The sequence below is a fragment of the Mixophyes fleayi genome, chromosome 3 (assembly GCF_038048845.1).
Source record: "Mixophyes fleayi isolate aMixFle1 chromosome 3, aMixFle1.hap1, whole genome shotgun sequence".
Taxonomy (NCBI): domain Eukaryota; kingdom Metazoa; phylum Chordata; class Amphibia; order Anura; family Limnodynastidae; genus Mixophyes; species Mixophyes fleayi.
The window spans coordinates 290,317,289-290,335,425 of record NC_134404.1 but is presented as its reverse complement, the minus strand read 5'-3'; the positions used below and the strand labels follow the sequence as shown (position 1 = coordinate 290,335,425).

Sequence of the window (18,137 nt, the reverse complement as noted above, 5' to 3'; positions counted from 1 at the left end):
AAACATCCAGTAAAATCTGTAAAGAGCAACCTACCGGCATGTTAGGAATTTCATTTATATAGTCAGTAGGTCCTGGTGAATGTGAATTGCCTTCTGTCTTACAAATTTTACCTCAAACATAGGTTGTAAAGTGAGCATTTCCATTACAATGGAAAATGTAGATAACACGGTATATAAAATGCTGTATTTGTTCAGTAAATAAAATAAGGTTTAGTCATGTATCATTTAGCTATAGAAACCTGAATAGGAATAAGAGATCTATTAGATGAACTTGCAAAGTTTTCAGGCAGCCATTTGTAATATGAAGAAATGGAGCCAATGGATTGCACATGGTAATGCTACCCCATAGGGGAAACAGCAGTGTTTACCAACGGTGCAGATAGCTGTACTAACTGTAAGATGGATGTATCCAGCACAGCTCTTGTCACACAGATTAGTGATCACCAAGATAGACATATGCTCCAGATATAAACACTGAATAAAACAAAAATATAATATTCTGCATTCAACTGCTTGTGGAGGACAGGTTTACCGTTTATCATCTATTCTGGTGTTCATAAGCCATCAAGACAGAGGCACTGCTGGTAAAATATTTTGTTTTAGCTGGTGTTTAGGAGCCATTACTTAACATTAATATATGCCAGTTCTGTAAAATGGCATAAAAGCCCAAAACATTATTAATACATGATTGAGGGGTAATGCTGTAGATAGCACCATGTGTTTTGACTAGAAATGCATTCTGTATGTATGTCTGTGAAGTCCCCCCTTACCCCTGCTATCACTCAATGTGCTTGTTTCCTGGCATCTAATAAAGCCAACAGGTGGGAGGGAGAATTCATAAGAGGAGGCATACTGGAGACATAGGCAGATACAGTGTCGGACTGGCCCAGCGGACTACCGGTTAATCCACCGATAGGCCCGGCTACCGTACGGTCACACCCCCTTTTACCCGTGGGCGGAGCTTACCTGGAGGCCCCCACGAGAACCCGGCATCCCCGCTGCTCAATTGCGATCGCAGCTGCGATCATGTGACCCGCCCCCTCCCCCTGTCAGCTGATATTCCTGCCTGCCGCCACCGCTGAAGAAGAGAGAAGGACAGAGAGCCTGCAGCAAGCAAGATATCGGTAAGTATATTTTTTAACCATTTGTGGCATAGCATTGGGGGCACTATGTGGCATAACATTGGGGGCACTATGTGGCATAACATTGAGGGCACTATGTGGCATAACACTGAGGGCACTATGTGGCATAACATTTGGGGCACTATGTGGCATAACATTTGGGGCACTGTGGCATAACATTTGGGGCACTATGTGGCATAACATTGTTTTGGGGGCACTACTATGTGGTATAGGGGGGCTGCCTATCTATACTAAACTATAGGGGGGCTGCCTTTGCTAAACTATAGTGAGGGGGGCTGCACAGAGAACACTATAGGGAGGGGGTGATGGGACCTTTAATGCTGAGGTGGTTTGGGTCTATAATTGAATGTGGGTGCTGTTGATTTAATGACAGGGATGGTTGACGTTTCTAAATGTACCCATTATTTTTTCCAAATAGGGCCGGCCCTCAACATTCCAGGATCCAGACAAGCCGCAACTAAAGAAACCAGCAGCCACAGATGTTAAAAGTGACTACAACAGGTAGGACAGTCTGTCAAATGATCTGAGTCTAGTGCAGGCTTGGCTAACCTGTGGTACTCCAGGTGTTGTGAAACTATAAGTCCCAGCATACCCTTCCAGCAATAAGCTTCTATATATTGGTAAAGTATGCTGGGGTTTGTAGTTTCACAACACCTGGAGTGCCACAGGTTAGCCAATCCTTGTCTAGTGGGACAATCCTGATTTTTGGTGACTGTTCTGCCCAATCTAAGGGGCAGGTCAACACTGTGTACTCTTTATATACACACTGCATTCTTTATATACTACACTATGGTGCTAGCTGTCCTTCGTGGACTGACCACTCCCCCTCTAGTGTCTGGTCCCGCCTCTATGATGGCTGACCACACCCCCTTTGGTGGGCCCCTAGTGTTGCATTCCCCGGTGGGCCCTTCATGCCCCAGTCCGACACTGGGCAGATAAATGAGGGAGTCAATCAATAACGTGCCAGGGGTGAGAGAGCCACCTCTTCTCTGTAAGAAAGCAATGTCTCATAACAATTATAAACGTGAAGCGCTCCCAAGATCAATACAATGATGAAAAAGTAAATAAAAATTACTTTCTGTTTCCAGAAGGCTCCTTATTCAATATTTACATTATAAAGGAACAACCCCTTCTAGTCTGCTTAGTTACAATGATATGGGCCACCTCTGTGAAGCTACTGCACCTGTGCGCCAATTTGGGGCTGGCTGAGATGGAGGGGCATGTGCCCCCCCCCCCTCCTGGTCAGGTCCTGTTGTAGGTTATATTGGGCTGGTTCACTGGGCTACTGGGCCACCTGGATTTTTCTTTCTTTAAATGTACCTAATAGGCTGCTGAGCTGAGTCCCATCCCCAGGCTAAAATTTACCAGCCAGCCCCAGCCCCAATTGCAAAGTGCCTTAAATCAGTAGAATCATTATTTAGCATAAAAAAATCCACCAGCAGATGACTACTATCAGCATGTATGTGCAGTCATCTCTTAACCATGCTGACAGGTCTCTATGAAGATGGAAGGGATCCAACCACCCAACCTGAGATATAAACGACCAAATCTCCTCTGAGTTGGACATCTACATGTCTTGGCAAATGGAACAATAACGCGTCGTTTGACTCTCGGATCCAGTAGCATAATTGGCCATGTGGACCTGCCCCATTGATGTCATAAGTGTAGTTATTAGTGACTTCATAGGCGGCATTCTCATGAATATTGGTTTAGCCCATAAAATGTCCTCTACTGCCTGTAAATGACAGGTGGACTTTAAATAATAATTATTATTTATTATTAGATAATTATTTTTTCAAAATAATTTAGTTTCAAGTAGAGATGGGCGGGTCCGGTTCTCCGAGAACCGAACCTACCCGAACTTTGGGTATCCGAGTACCGAGCTGAGCAGCTCGGTACTCTCCCGCCCATTCCGAATCCAAATCGAGGCCGAACGTCATTGTGACGTCGTCGGATCTCGGGACTCGGTTCTCGCGATACTTCAACTTTATAAATACACGCCTCCACAGCAATCCATCGCCATTTGACAGAGGGAGAGAGCAGGGTGTAGTCATAGGCTAATTAGAGCAGGGACAGAGAATACCATATTGTTCTTGCAATTGCTCTAACCAAAATCGCTAGTGCAGAGAGGAGGATAGAGGTTTATTATTTTTTCTTCATATTTGGCACTCCCCAGCGCTTTTGGGGTGTCCCCCATAATTGTGCATTAATATTTCTGGCTGTCAAAAGTCATATCTGTCAGCAGTATCTACTAAATAATTTGTAGCACACCTCAGTGTTTTTGGGGTGTCCTCCCTAATTGTGCATTAATATTTCTGGCTGTCAAAAGTCATATCTGTCAGCAGTATCTACTCAATAATTTTTAGCACTCCTCAGTGTTTTTGGGGTGTCCTCCCTAATTGTGCATTAATATTTCTGGCTGTCAAAAGTCATATCTGTCAGCAGTATCTACTCAATAATTTTTAGCACTCCTCAGTGGTTTTGGGGTGTCCTCCCTAATTGTGCATTAATATTTCTGGCTGTCAAAAGTCATATCTGTCAGCAGTATCTACTAAATAATTTTTAGCACTCCCCAGTGGTTTGCGCTCAGAATGGATTCAAAGCAGTCCACATATGATCTGAATGAGCAACCAGGTTCTGTCACCAGTCCTGATGTTAGTGTTCCCAGTACGTCATCTGGCCAAGGCGATGTCAAACAACAGAGTGTTTTCAAATTAGTGCAAAAAACAAAAACAAAAAAAAAATTTACTGTATTGAAGCGAAAAAGAAGTGTAACTGAGCAAAAGTCAAGTGACGATAAAAAAAAAATTGCAAGCATGCCATTCTACACACGCAGTGGCAAAGAGAGAATGAGGCCTTCACCTTTGGCTAATAGTGGCAGATCCCAAAAAGTTACCCAGCCTACAATTGGTGCACAACTACTGTTACGCGTCAAAGCCGAGCTGCAAGATAACAGTGAGGCATTACAGGAGTATATTTGCTCTGATTCACAAATGACAACAATCCCTGTGGAGAGTCCATCCAACAGTGGGATGTCTAATCGTGAGCATTCTGCTGATGTGTGCCTTAATAGCCCGAGTGTAGCCGGTGATACCCAAATTGAGGATGCCACTTTGGAATTAGAAGAGGATGAGGGGGAGATTTGTGTAGGCGATGAGGGCGCTAATGATGATGTTGATGATTATGATGCAGACAGATACCAAATTGCCTTTCTCAATTTCTATTTATATTCTAGATTATATAACGGCTGAATAGTTTTCTATTTTACTCCTAGTGGAGAGAGGATCTGATGCAGACAGATACCAAACTGCCTTTGTCATTTCAATTTATATTGTACAGTATATAATGGCTGAATTTATTAGTATTTTATACAAGTGGAGGGGGGCCTAGAGAGACAGAAACCAAACTGGCTTTCTCCATGTCAATTAATATTGTACAGTCTATAACGGCTGGATTTTTTTGTATTTTATACAAGTGGAGGGGGGCCTAGAGAGACAGAAACCAAACTGTCTTTCTCCATGTCAATTAATATTGTACAGTCTATAATGGCTGAATTTTTTAGTATTTTATACAAGTGGAGGGGGGCCTAGAGAGACAGAAACCAAACTGGCTTTCTCCATGTCAATTAATATTGTACAGTCTATAATGGCTGAATTTTTTGGTATTTTATACAAGTGGAGGGGGGCCTTGAGAGACAGAAACCAAACTGGCTTTTTCCATTTCTTTACATATTTAACTATAAGTGTAGGGTGTAATATACATTCAAAGACGATGGCTGCATTGCCAATATGCATAGATGGAGAGGAAGACAATCTGTTTTGTGTGTAGAATAGGCCTACCAACGAAGAATTAAACTGTTTTTTTGGATGATTTATTACCTCAACAATTAGATTACTTGTCTCTAAAACAGTTGGAGCACTAAATTGGGTTAATTTAGGCCCAAAAACATGGATTTTCCAAAAAAATAGCAAAACAAAACCAAACAAAACCAAAACCAAAACCAAAACACGCAATGGCAGTTTTGCAAAACCAAAACCAAAACCAAAACACGACGGTAATCCAGATCCAAAACCGAATCCAAAACCAAAACACGGGGGTCAGTGACCATCTCTAGTTTCAAGCTCGTATGAGAAAACCTTTCCAAGAACATGTATTAAATATTGAAAACATTTCTGAAAGAGCACCAATCATTCCACATCCTCACCTGGGTCTGGGTAGGTCGGAGTGCTCTCAAACAGTACAGTGGTGGCTCCATTACAGAGAGGTCCATACACAACATAGCTGTGTCCAGTGATCCAGCCAATGTCGGCGACGCACCCAAACACATCTCCTTGTTTATAGTCAAATACATACTAACAGAAAAACAGCCATTAGTGCCTTTATAAATGAAACAAATAGGGGAAATGACAAAGATGACATATAATACTAAGAAAACCACAACATTGTATTATTCCATTAGATGTGTTATATTGTCCTTTACAATTCTGCAGTACAAACATCCTATTTGAACATCCTTGCATAATAAAAAAGACCCTAGTCAATCGCACCTTAAAATAAGAAAGTTAATTTAATAATTGCCTTGGAGGGTATATTTACTAAACTGCGGGTTTGAAAAAGTGGAGATGTTGTCTATAGCAACCAATCAGATTCTAGCTATCATTTTGTAGAATGTGCTAAATAAATGTAAGATAGAATCTGATTGGTTGCTATAGGCTACATCTCCAGTTTTTCAAACCCGCAGTTTAGTAAATATACCCCTTGGTCTGGTTTGTGGTTATACCCTAAACAACACTTCTTTACAGTTCAATATTTGCCTCATTCATAACAATAGCTAAGACTGAAGTTAAAAAAAACAGTTTCAGGGATGATTTTGAAATGTAAGTAAAGCAAATTTTCAGAATTTACATCATAAAAACATATCAACACAAATAGTACCATAGTTACCAATATATTTACAGTCAGTAAAAAAAATGTCTAATTTGTATCTGCCAGTAAAATAAATATACAGATGCATAAACATATGACATATTACTGCCACCACTAAGCTAAACCTATCATGCATTATACTGGTATGATGGAACTGAATAATAGCATGAACCCCTTATTTGCAATTTACAATAGATTTTAATATTAAAACTCAATGTGTTGGTAAAAATTGTTGGTTGTCAGCCACACTTTATGAAGCTGTAATTAAAAATTTTTTGGGATGGTTGACAACCCTGAAGAGTACACATACCTTGTGTGTTAAGGCAGCGTACAACAGGTACCCAGCCTGTGTGTGTACCACTCCCTTTGGCTGCCCAGTACTGCCTGAAGTATACAGCATGAAAAGCATGTCTTCACTGTTCATAGTTTCAGGAGCACAGACGGCTTCTGCTTTGGCCATCTCCTGCCGAAACAGACAAAGGATGAACTGTATCATGTTGTTATCACCAATGCAATGATTATTTGTCTCTGCGTTTTTATATGAGATAGTAAAACATCAGGATAGATGGCAATGATAGTGAAAACTACAACGTGAAAACTTGTGAAACGCATGAGGTTACTATAATATAGAACACGAAAGTAACGTTCAAAATACTTTGAATCTGCAAGGGGCATATGTTACACCTTATATGTACATCGAATAAGTACTATGATAAAACCAGCTATCAGCAACACAAATGACAATAACCAAGCAACTGTATATACAAAGTATAGGTACTGATAATATATTTGTTGCTCCAAAAATCAATAAAACAAAAATAAAATGTAACAATATGGCTTGCAGCCCTTATTTACTATTTAAAGAATATATTAAATGTGGTGGAGTGCTTTAAAAAACGAAGATCTAATCCACTTGCAAATCTTAAAAAAATGCATTTTTCTCTCAGAGGTTCAAAATAAACATGAAAATCATAAACCACAAGTTATTCCACACTGCACTATAATTACATGGATGAACTGGCAAATTACATTGCAGTCCAAGAAAGGATGCTATAAATAAGTACATTTTGTAAACATAAACTTCTAGTACTTGTAAAAACAAAAAGATATTACTCCCATAACACAACTCACCAAATGCAACATTTTCTGAAACTCAATCATTCATTTTGTCCTCAAGTCAAGACTGGTGACATCAGAAACAAAACATTGTTTAGCCTACAAAAACTGAGCTAATCATATGTCAATCTACTGATCAGAAGAAATTAACATCATGTCATCATCAAAACAAATTCTCAAATATTTCAACTCATTTTGGTGCAATATTATATTGCGAGTGTGTATAATAATGTTGTATACTACCTGTCCGTGTCAGGAGAAGTATTCTGATAACTGAATGTCCCAGAGATAATGGGCAATAGTAAACCCAGGCTTGACAGGAGGATGTAAGGGATGCCAGCGGGCCCAAGATACTCAGAAAATAAAATTGAAAAAGAGTTCTGCGATGTCAGAGAACACACCCCGGGGCACACGCAGGATTTTTATTCCCCCCCCAAAAAAAAACATATAGAGAGAGCTGCTGGCCGTGCATGCGCAGCAGCTCCAATTCGGCGGCACTGCACTGAACAGCAGCCGCAGCGCTGTCAAAGAAGCGTCCGCGAGGGTGATGTATTGTACTATACCGCGGACGCTTCTTTGACAGCGCCGCGGCTGCTGTATAGTACAGTGCTGTTATGTAGGGACACTGTTCTTCGCGGAGGGGAGGGGTTTCTGGAGAACCAGAAATTCCCCCTGTGTGTGCCCCTGACACTGGCTGCACCGACCAATCCTGTGAGAGAACCACATCATGTGGAGGGGCCACAGTGGCCTAGTGGTTAGCACTTCTGCCTCACAGCACTGGGGTCATGAGTTTGATTCCCAACCATGGCCTAATCTGTGTGGAGTTTGTAGGTTCTCCCTGTGTTTGAGTGGGTTTCCTCCGGGTGCTCCGGTTTCCTCCCACCCTCCAAAAACATACTTGTAGGTTAATTGGCTGCTATAAAAATTGACCCTAGTCTCTCCCTCGCTGTCTGTCTGTCTCCCTCTATGTTTATCTTTGTGTGAGTGTGTGTCTATATTCGAGAATTTAGACTGTAAGCTCCAATGGGCAGGGACTGATGTGAATGAGTTCTCTATACAGTGCTGCGGAATTAGTGGTGCTATATAAATAAATGATGATGATGATGATGCCATGCATAGAGACCTACGTAGCTTTCAGGGCTTGATTCAACTAGGATATCAATTTAATTTCTGTTGCTATACCTAAGTAGCTACACACCATCTCTTAACACAATCATACATCTAAATGACGTACTTCTTCAAGAGGTATGTCAAGATTACCCATGTGGACTTTGTTGTCGGTCCTCTGAGCAACAAAGACATGTTTAATTGAAGGGCAGCTCTTGACAGCTTCATCCACAGTCTTCTTGAGTTCCGTCACTCTTCCACCCCTCACTCCCTGGTTGAAAGTGATGACAGCTTTACAGCTAGCTATTGAGATAGGCAATGTGGAGATACAATAAGTCAGATTTTGTAGGCCCTGTGTTGGACACAACAATCAGCTGGAAATTTGTAAAATAGGATCTATAAGATATAGCAGATTAAATAAAAAAAACAATATATTGCTATAATGACAGTATTTATACTCACCCTTCCCTAAACATCAGCTTGTCAAAACAATATGAAACATGGACATGATAGCTTCTCAGTTTATATGACTTATGCCGTATGTGGTTTACTAAGACTGTACATAACCATGGAAATATAAGGTGCTTGTGTATATAATCCATAAACGTACAGTAACCAGGGGCAGGCATGTAGGAAAACCTCCTCTCTACTCAGAGCTGTAACTTATAACTCTAGCGCCTGGGGCGAGAAAGACAAATGCCGCCCCCCAGCCCTCAATTTTAACAAATTAACCTAAAATATTCCTAAATTGTGCCCCCCTTCAGCGTTGCACCCTGGGCGTTTGCCCCTATCGCACAGCCCTAGTTACGGCCCTGCCACTACTAGCTGAATGATGTGACTTTACAGCTCCCAAGTTCAATGGAGTCAATGGAAGCAGTCTACAAAATACATGAGCGGGGCCACTAGGTGACCAATGGTGATCTTCAGGTGGCATCAGCTTTACTAACCATTTACATGACCAGTCTACTACTGCCTGTTATCTATAAGAACGCAGTCACTTGTTATACAGTGCACCATTATGTGCAGTGGTTTGCAGACTGGTATAAACTACATTATAATATTATTGAAGCACTTTCTTAACTGCCAAACAGGATTTCTGATGACTGTACGGAACGTCTGCTAGATATTAAACTCTGCTACTGAGAAGAAAGTCTGATCTTTGTATTATGTGTTGGTTTCCGTCTATTTTAACAGAGTTTAATATGAGATCATGGATTTATTTTATATACTTATATTTCACTGATATTGAAATATTTACAGGACTTAGGGAATGTAAGGGAAAGGGAACAAAAAGTAATAATATAAATAACATCAAATTTTACCATTTAACTTTCATAACATTTTTTTTTTTAATCACCTAGTCCACATACATATAGATTTAATTACATATGTACATCTGTGTGCATATATAAGAAATATGCACTCTTAATATAAATATAATTATGCTATAAAGCTCCTGTTTTGTTACTAAGTTAATATAAATGATACATTAAATAATTATATAAAAATTAAATAAAATATATGAACTATTTCAGTTACTGGTAGATTGAAATGAACAAACACTAATATCAGGTCAGCCAGGGATATCTCACTAATGCTATGGAGGAACAAGTTCTGTTTGTTCTTTTTGCAGAGTTTGCTGGTTTATTGAAGCATTTCCATAGACCAGCATGTTTCAGACTACTACAACATTCTGCTTATTTGTATCAATCATGCTTGAAGCTGAACGTTTGTATACTTAAGAAAGAGGTATTACAATAATTTTAAAGTCTAACTTGCATCTCATGTTTTATTTATTTAAAGCACAGTTTACATAGAGGTGTGAGTTACATGAGAGCTGGAAATGTCTTGTGGACTTATATGATGAACCAATATGAACCAAAATAGAATCATGACTAATCAGCTGTGAACTCAAGAACCCATAGAGGAAGAGCCAAGTGTTATGCAGTCATATTCACACACCAGCATCTATAAATCATGCTCACTTACTTTGCCTTCAGACATACAAACCAAATATTAAAATTCATGCTTTCAAGACTTCTCTCGGGTTGCACCTGTCCTTCTTGCTCACTGCACCAGACACTCTCTGAATCTCCAGACAATCAATAACTGAAAACCTAAAGCTGGGTACACACTACAGGTTTTTCAGACAATTATTGGGCCAATCACACGATACTATTCGGCCCAATATTGCATTAGTGTGTACACTGAAATGATGAACGATTATCACTCCAAAGCTCATCGTATCATTTCATTTGATTTTTAAACCGGACCAAAAATCTCGTTCTACTATGGAATGATGTCCTTCTAATCCTGCAGTGTGTATGCACACACGATCAGGATCTCCATAGAGTTTACAGAGTCATGATCTTTTGAGCAGATGGTTATGACAGATGAAGAGCACAGATCTGAGGGTAAATATTTTACAACATGTATAGTGTGTACCAATGAATTGCCATGCTGATCGGGACTTTTTTTTCCCCCAGTCGTTGGTATTATAGTTACTGATATGGCTTTAGGAGAAACTTTCTGTAGTGTGTACCCAGCCTAACTCTTGAAAAAACTCATTCTATAACAAAAACCATTGTATTATCTTCTAATGACTGTCAGCAACACCCACTAAATGCACCTGTGCTTCTATTATATATATATATATATATATATATTAACATTTCTATACAATGCTGTAAACATGTAAACATGAACACATTAACCGATGACTAAATAAATCCTTTCCCCTTACACTGATGCTCTTTTGAGCATGAACCTCATTTCCATATGTTTTTACTTAGCTTTGTATGCATCATGTAGGTTTCCCTTACTTTGTACTGTGTTGTGGAATATTATGCTACTATATCAATAATAAATGATAGGAATAGATATTACTTACCATCATTGATTCTTCCTGTCAAGGATTCGGCACTGAAACCGGCAAAAACAACAGTGTGTACTGCACCAATTCTGGCACACGCTAACATGGATGCCACGGCCAGCGGTGAAACGGGCATGTAGATGGCCACCCTATCACCCTTTTGCACGCCATACTTCTTCAGTGTGTTGGCAATTCTGCACGTGGTATCAAGCAGCTCTCTGCAGAGGAATGTTTAAATATGACATTTTACCACAATTGTTCTTTCATTAAAAAATAATTTGTATATATCTATATTATAGACCTGATGACCAGCATAGGTACATGATCTGAAGGGCAAGAGTACATGGGTACAGTACAGAATATTGTTATATGTATTTGGTGTAGCTCCTGGCAAGTTTATCATAATAAGAATCCAATTGATTGAACCCTTCTAAATAACAATGATAGGCACAGCCTTGCTTCTAGCAAACATCAATAGCTTTTAATGAATAATATACAATAGAACAGGATTTTCAAACTTTTATCTGTAACTGTTTACCAAATCCTCTCATGTGACAATAAAAGTTTACCAAACACATATTTTGTCTATACATTTCTGATAAAATCTACTTTATATATATATGTAAGATAGATTTGATTGTCTAATTGTACTTGCTTATAAGATGAATTTTGCAGGTACATATTTTGTTGATTACTAATAAAGTAAACTGCTATTATAAATTGCACATAAAAGACACACGACACCTTCGATGTGATAATCTACAAGTTAACCCATGCATGATACTCATGCATTCTAGTCAAATCAAGCTACTTAAGGTTTTAAGAAGGTTCTTGTCATGCATTTGGGCCTAGCCCAGGCCTCCTCAGGGGAAGAGCGTTACTTCCCGACGCAAGCGCCCTTTTTTAACGTGGTTTTGTCCACATGTCACCACCTCATCATTTTTATCCATCACCTCATCCTTCATCTTCATCACCACATCCTTCATCAAGCTACTTAAGGTGTTAAAAACTCCCCACTGTCACCCCCGGCAACCACTCCCAACTGTCACTTCTCCTTCAAGAAATATATAGGTCAGTGTATAACTCTGCCCAGCAGGTGGCGCTGCAGCTTGGTTTTTTTTTCCACACACGCCACTAGGCATTTATATAGTAGATAAATGCACATTGCAAAGATTATAGTGCTTTTCCCGCATAAAAGTCCTCTATAAGCTCAATAGAAAATGTTTATTATTACAAGAGAGACCAAATTAAATAACTGTTTTCATGTGAGCAATTAAAGAATCATAAGTAAATGTTATTTTCATATTACTAAACTGAAAGTCACATAGTAACCCTGTGACTTCACTTTGTACAATTCCAGTGTTGTGTCTTGATTTATGAATGAACATTGGGTACTACAGTAAATATACTGTTGTGATAGTTTATTTAATGGTTTCCGGTTTTTCTTGTATGAATAGATTTTTTTGGACTGTCTGTTTTTGTACTGAAGAACTACAATAATCAGCATGGCCCAACAGCTATGACCAGTACAAACATGTGCGTCCATTGTTTCTGATTATTTATTAATCGCATAAGGTGAAGCATATTACATGCAATGTAACCCATAAATACCTGCATAGAGTGAATGTTTCACTGGCTGGACCCATCCCCTGCTTGTGACTGTGACGTGTGTGTGTGTGTGTATACTGCTACATTTCTTATTGTATTTATTTAGGGTAAGAACATTGTATCACATTTCTCAGTTAAGGGTATTGTGTTGAGTAATAACTCTCATCAATGTGTAACTAGTCTCACCTTTCTTATATGTTTTGTTCTCAATTTTCTTCTGAGAGAGTTTAGGCAAGACATATTTGCTTTGCAAATGAAGTAGGTTTATCTAATGTAAATATATTTTTATCATTTTTATTATATATATTAATTAAGTGGCAGTCATGATAGCTTCTCTCATACATATGCAATGACTTATTGGTTTTAATTTATTTAAATTAGTGTTTTGTTTTTTTACTTGGAGCCTGTATGTGTTGCTTTATCCTGTAGCCACCAAAGGTGATGTAGAGTATATATAGCACAGCGCAGCACACTGAGAACAATTAATTTATCTTAGCAGTCAGCCAAGGCGGAATTTGTATATGGGTGTGTATATAGCAAGTGTCACTTATTACAAACCATTTACCACTTTCAGGAAAACATTTATTTTAGTTTATATAAGGCCACATGCTGGTATTATTCTGTCTTGCACTAATCAAAGCTTATTGCAGACCAGTTGCTATGAGTTACAGCACCTTTGCACCATGTTAGCAAACAACTACATTAGAGCTCATACCAGTTTATTATTATATAATAAATACATATTAGAAGCATTTTATAATGAATGCAAATCGGTCTGACTCTAGAAACCATCATCTCTAGTGTCACCATACCCAATGCCACTAGGTTTACCAGCGTTGTGGTACCGTCTCGTTTATGTTCCATTTCTCTGAACTCATCTTGTTCAATTTTTTGTGTTCACCGCTGATAACCACATTGGAGAACCCTACAATGATAAGAACTCTAGTAACAAACTTACTGTGAATGAGTTTTTAAAAGCATTTTTTTAAAAAACACCAAAAACTAGTTATGTGGCCTAGAGGAGCAACTTGTAACCAAGTGCATATCCTTCATTATGTAACAAGGTGTTACAGAAATGCCTTTCATTTGTAATCCTGTCCAAACATGACCTTGGTACAGGTTACATTGCAAAAAAAGAAATGATGAAAGACTTCATATAGCCTTGCCACCTGCCTCTTATATTCATAAATGAAGTTATTGATATTGCGCAAGTAGTAAGGACAATATATCAGCTGTGATTTAATGCCATAAAAAATACACTGTTGTCCTTTAAATTCAGACTTTTAAATTCTAGTCCTTATCAAACAGATTTGTAGACAGGGCTAGCTCCCTTATTTCCTGTTAAATCCTTTCTGTAATTAAAATGCCTGATAATAATGATTCTTTAAACAGGCTAACATTTCCATTTATTTAATTATTTTCACCAAAGTTACAATTTAGTTACTTGTAAATTCAGTGGTGATAATAAAAACATTGCTATAATTAATTTTGAAAACATATTGTTAGAAAATAAAACATAATTAATAGATTTTTAGCATCAGTTTATAATCTGTATTCTGTTTGCATTTAGTATAATATTTTACCAATGGTTACCAGAGAATATTAAATCTTTAAAATAGAAATAGTAGGAACATTTTGAAGGTAGTCCAAGCCATTGCCCAGTTACCATCGCACTGATAACTGCTCCATCTCCATTTTCACCAGTTTTACACATTTACTTAGCCCTGTGGTTCATTCAGTTACCATTATCTGGGGCTGAGTAGGGCTGTGAGCACTTCCATACTAGGGGTGGATGTACACCCGTCACTAATTTCCATTAATATGGAATGTTACATCATTATCTGTATTATATAACGCATCTCAGGCTCCTCCAAGAGATCAAAGCCTTCTGTAACCTGTAGACTGAACTGTTAAGTATCCTAGGTCCCCAATTATCAGTCCTTCAGTATGCTCTCCTAATTACACATACAGTCAAGTCCATAAATATTGGGACATCGACACAATTCTCATATTTTGGGCTCTATACTCCACCACAATGGATTTGAAATTAGAGTAACAAGATGTGCTTTAACTGCAGACTTTCAGCTTTAATTTGAGGGTATTTACATCCAAATCAGGTGAACAGTGTAGGAATTACAACGGTTTCTATATGTGCCTCACACTTTTTAAGGGACCCAAAGTAATGGGACATTCAACTCAAAATCTATTTCATGGACATGTGTGGGCTATTCCCTCGTTATTTCATCATCAATTAAGCAGGTAAAATGTCTGGAGTTTATTCTAGGTATGACATTTGCATTTGGAATCTGTTGCTGTCGACTCCCAATATGAGATCCAAAGAGCTGTCACTATCAGTGAAGCAAGCCATCATTAGGCTGAAGAATCAAAACAAACCCATCAGAGAGATAGAAAAAACATTAGGGGGTAAATGTATCAATATGCGGGTTCTTCAACACCCGCGTGTTCACCCTCTTCCGCGATTAAATTTCAAGCGGCGCTGCATTGTAAAGGGTTAACTTCCCTTTACAATGCAGCGCCGCTTGAAATTTAATCGCGGAAGAGGCTGAACACGCGGGTGTTGAACAACCCGCATATTGATACATTTACCCCTAGGTGTGGCCAAATCAACTCTTTGGAACATTCTTAAAAAGACAGAACGCACCAGAGAGCTCAGCAACACCAAAAGACCCGGAAGACCATGGAAAACAACTGTGGTGGATGACAGAAGATTTATTTCCCTGGTGAAGAAAAACCCCTTCACAACAGTTGGCCAAGTCAGGAACACTCTCCAGGAGGTAGGTGTATATGTATCAAAGTCAACAATCAAGAGAAGACTTCACAAGAGAGAATATAGAGGGTTCACCACAAGATGTAAACCATTTGTGAGCCACAAAAACAGGAAGACCAGATTAGAGTTTGGCAAACAACATCTAAAAAAGCCATTACAATTCTGGAACAACATCCTATGAACAAATGAGACAAAGATCAACGTGTACCAGAGTGATGGGAAGAGAAGAGTATGGAGAAGGAAAGGAACTGCTCATGATCCAAACCATTCCACCTCATCAGTGAATCATGGTGGAATCGTGGTGGTAGTGTCATGGCGTGGGCATGTATGGCTGCCAATGGAACTGGTTCCCTTGTATTCATTGATGATGTGACTGCTGACAAAAGCAGCAGGATGAATTCTGAAGTGTTTTGGGCAATATTATCTGCTCATATTCAGTCAAATGCTTCAGAACTCATTGGACGGCGCTTCACAGTGCAGATGGACAATGACCCGAAGCATACTGCAAAAGCAACCACAGAGTTTTTGAAGGCTAACAAGTGGAATGTTATGCAATGGCCAAGTCAATCACCTGACCTGAATCCGATTGAGCATGCATTTCACTTGATGAAGCCAAAACTGAAGGGAAAATGCCCCAAGAAAAAGTAGGAACTGAAGCCATTTGCAGTAGAGACCTGGCAGAGCATCACCAGGGATGAAACCCAACGTCTGGTGATGTCTATGCGTTACAGACTTCAGGCTGTAATTGACTGCAAAGGATTTGCAACAAAGTATTTAAAAGTGAAAGTTTGATGTAGGATTGATTAGTTTGTCCCATTACTTTTGGTCCCTTAAAAAGTGGGAGGCACATATAGAAACCGTTGTAATTCCTATACTGTTCACCTGATTTGGATGTAGATACCCTCAAATTAAAGCTGAAAGTCTGCAGTTAAGGCACATCTTGTTTGTTTCATTTCAAATCCATTGTGTTGGTGTATAGAGCCCAAAATATAAGAATTGTGTCGATGTCAGAATATTTATGGACTTGACTGTAGGTCACTAGAATGCTTTTATACATATAGAGATCACTACAATGATTCTACAATACAATGAAGACCCTAAAACACTAGAGAGTATTATACAATGCAAATCTAATGATCCTATCTCCTCATCCTCATATAATTAGGGTTTTCAAAGGTTACTGTTGGTCCCGGGGTCCTTTTCTGTGCACATGACAAAGGCTGTCTTAACAGCTAAGTTAAACAACTTCCAGCAATCTACTTTGGTGTGTAGTCCCCAAATCTAAATTGTTGGTGGCTGTTTTAAGAAGCAGGCAGAAAAAAAGTTTGCCAGCTACTTTACAACATATATCCCAAGGAAAAATGATAGTTCCAGTTCCAGTTTGCATGCACTGAGGGACCCTGCAATGGAATTGTGAGCAGTAAAAGTCCTTGTACTGCTGCCAGCCAATTTCACTGAGGAGATGAGCTTCACTCAGCTGCCCCGATGACATTTTAATGATAAATTGTGCAGTCGAAGTATTTCTGTCACTGAGATAGGCAGCAATAGAAAATCTTATATTTAGAGTGGTCTTGATAATTAGACCCCCAATTCTCTTAAGGCTATTATTCTATGTACCTTCAAAGCAGTGGCAGATCCAGAGGGAGTGGCCGTTTAAGGCAATCAAATCCCCCCCAGCAGGTGCGCGCTGCCTGCAGCCGCACACTATATACCGGTCCCTGTCGTCTGAGAGGCAGCCAGAGATTCCTGCTTGTTTTAAACACGGTAAGAGCGGCCGTGCAGCATCCTTTGTCTGTTCTCTGCCGACAGGTACAGCCCCCACCTGCTAGAAGAGAAAGAGAAGGTAGAGCAGTAAATCGCCCACCCCCCAAAACAAAATCTAGGTCCGCCCCTGCCTCAATGACCCAAATTAACTTCTAACCCTGAAGTCATGGGCCCTGTGGGCTCACGCTGGAGGTTGTCTTAAAAACTAGCATAGAGATTCTACTTGGTTTTCAGCCAATTGGTTGTCAGAGTTCACTGTACATGTGGCAGCCAATCTATTCCCTGATTAAAGAAAGATGAAGGATGTCTCTGCACAGGTATTTTCCTAAGTGATGATGAACTTTTATAAGCAATGAGCACAACACAATTGAATTAATTACAGGAGAGGATCACAGTGGACTTTACTAAGGTACACTGTGTACTTCCTCCTTACTGAATTGGCAGAGGAAGAAATTTATCTGCTGTCTCCTGGTTCACAGGGATACTGGATGTAAAGGTCTTAACACCCGGAGACTACATACTGAGAAGAGAGAACATACAGAGTGGCACAGAAGAGACCACTCTGTATCCCCGTTGACATTTAATTGGACATTCCTACTACTGGGGACCTATTACATGTCATTACTGTTACTGATTACATACAAAAGATACTATTACTGCTTTAAATATTACTGTGCATAATTGCTACTACAGTATATATTGCAGGGCATCATTGATAATGCTGATGTACTTGGCACTAATCTGGTGGTTCCCAAGCCCTCTAGTGAAGATCCTTAGGACTGGTGGATCATGGTAACAGCAACTGAGTCCATAA

The 18,137-nt window shown here is 39.3% G+C and overlaps 1 protein-coding gene across 1 annotated transcript in view; it reads right to left on the bottom strand.

The window, feature by feature from the left end:
* ACSS1 (acyl-CoA synthetase short chain family member 1) overlaps positions 1-18,137 on the bottom strand; it is a 113,526-nt gene that overhangs the window by 43,507 nt on the left and 51,882 nt on the right. Inside the window, exons 3-6 of the mRNA XM_075203782.1 lie at positions 11,182-11,381; positions 8,419-8,594; positions 6,379-6,531; positions 5,347-5,494 (exon numbers count right to left, since the gene is read on the bottom strand). Of these exons, the coding sequence (XP_075059883.1) occupies positions 5,347-5,494; positions 6,379-6,531; positions 8,419-8,594; positions 11,182-11,381 (677 nt within the window). The remainder of the gene's footprint in view (positions 1-5,346; positions 5,495-6,378; positions 6,532-8,418; positions 8,595-11,181; positions 11,382-18,137) is intronic.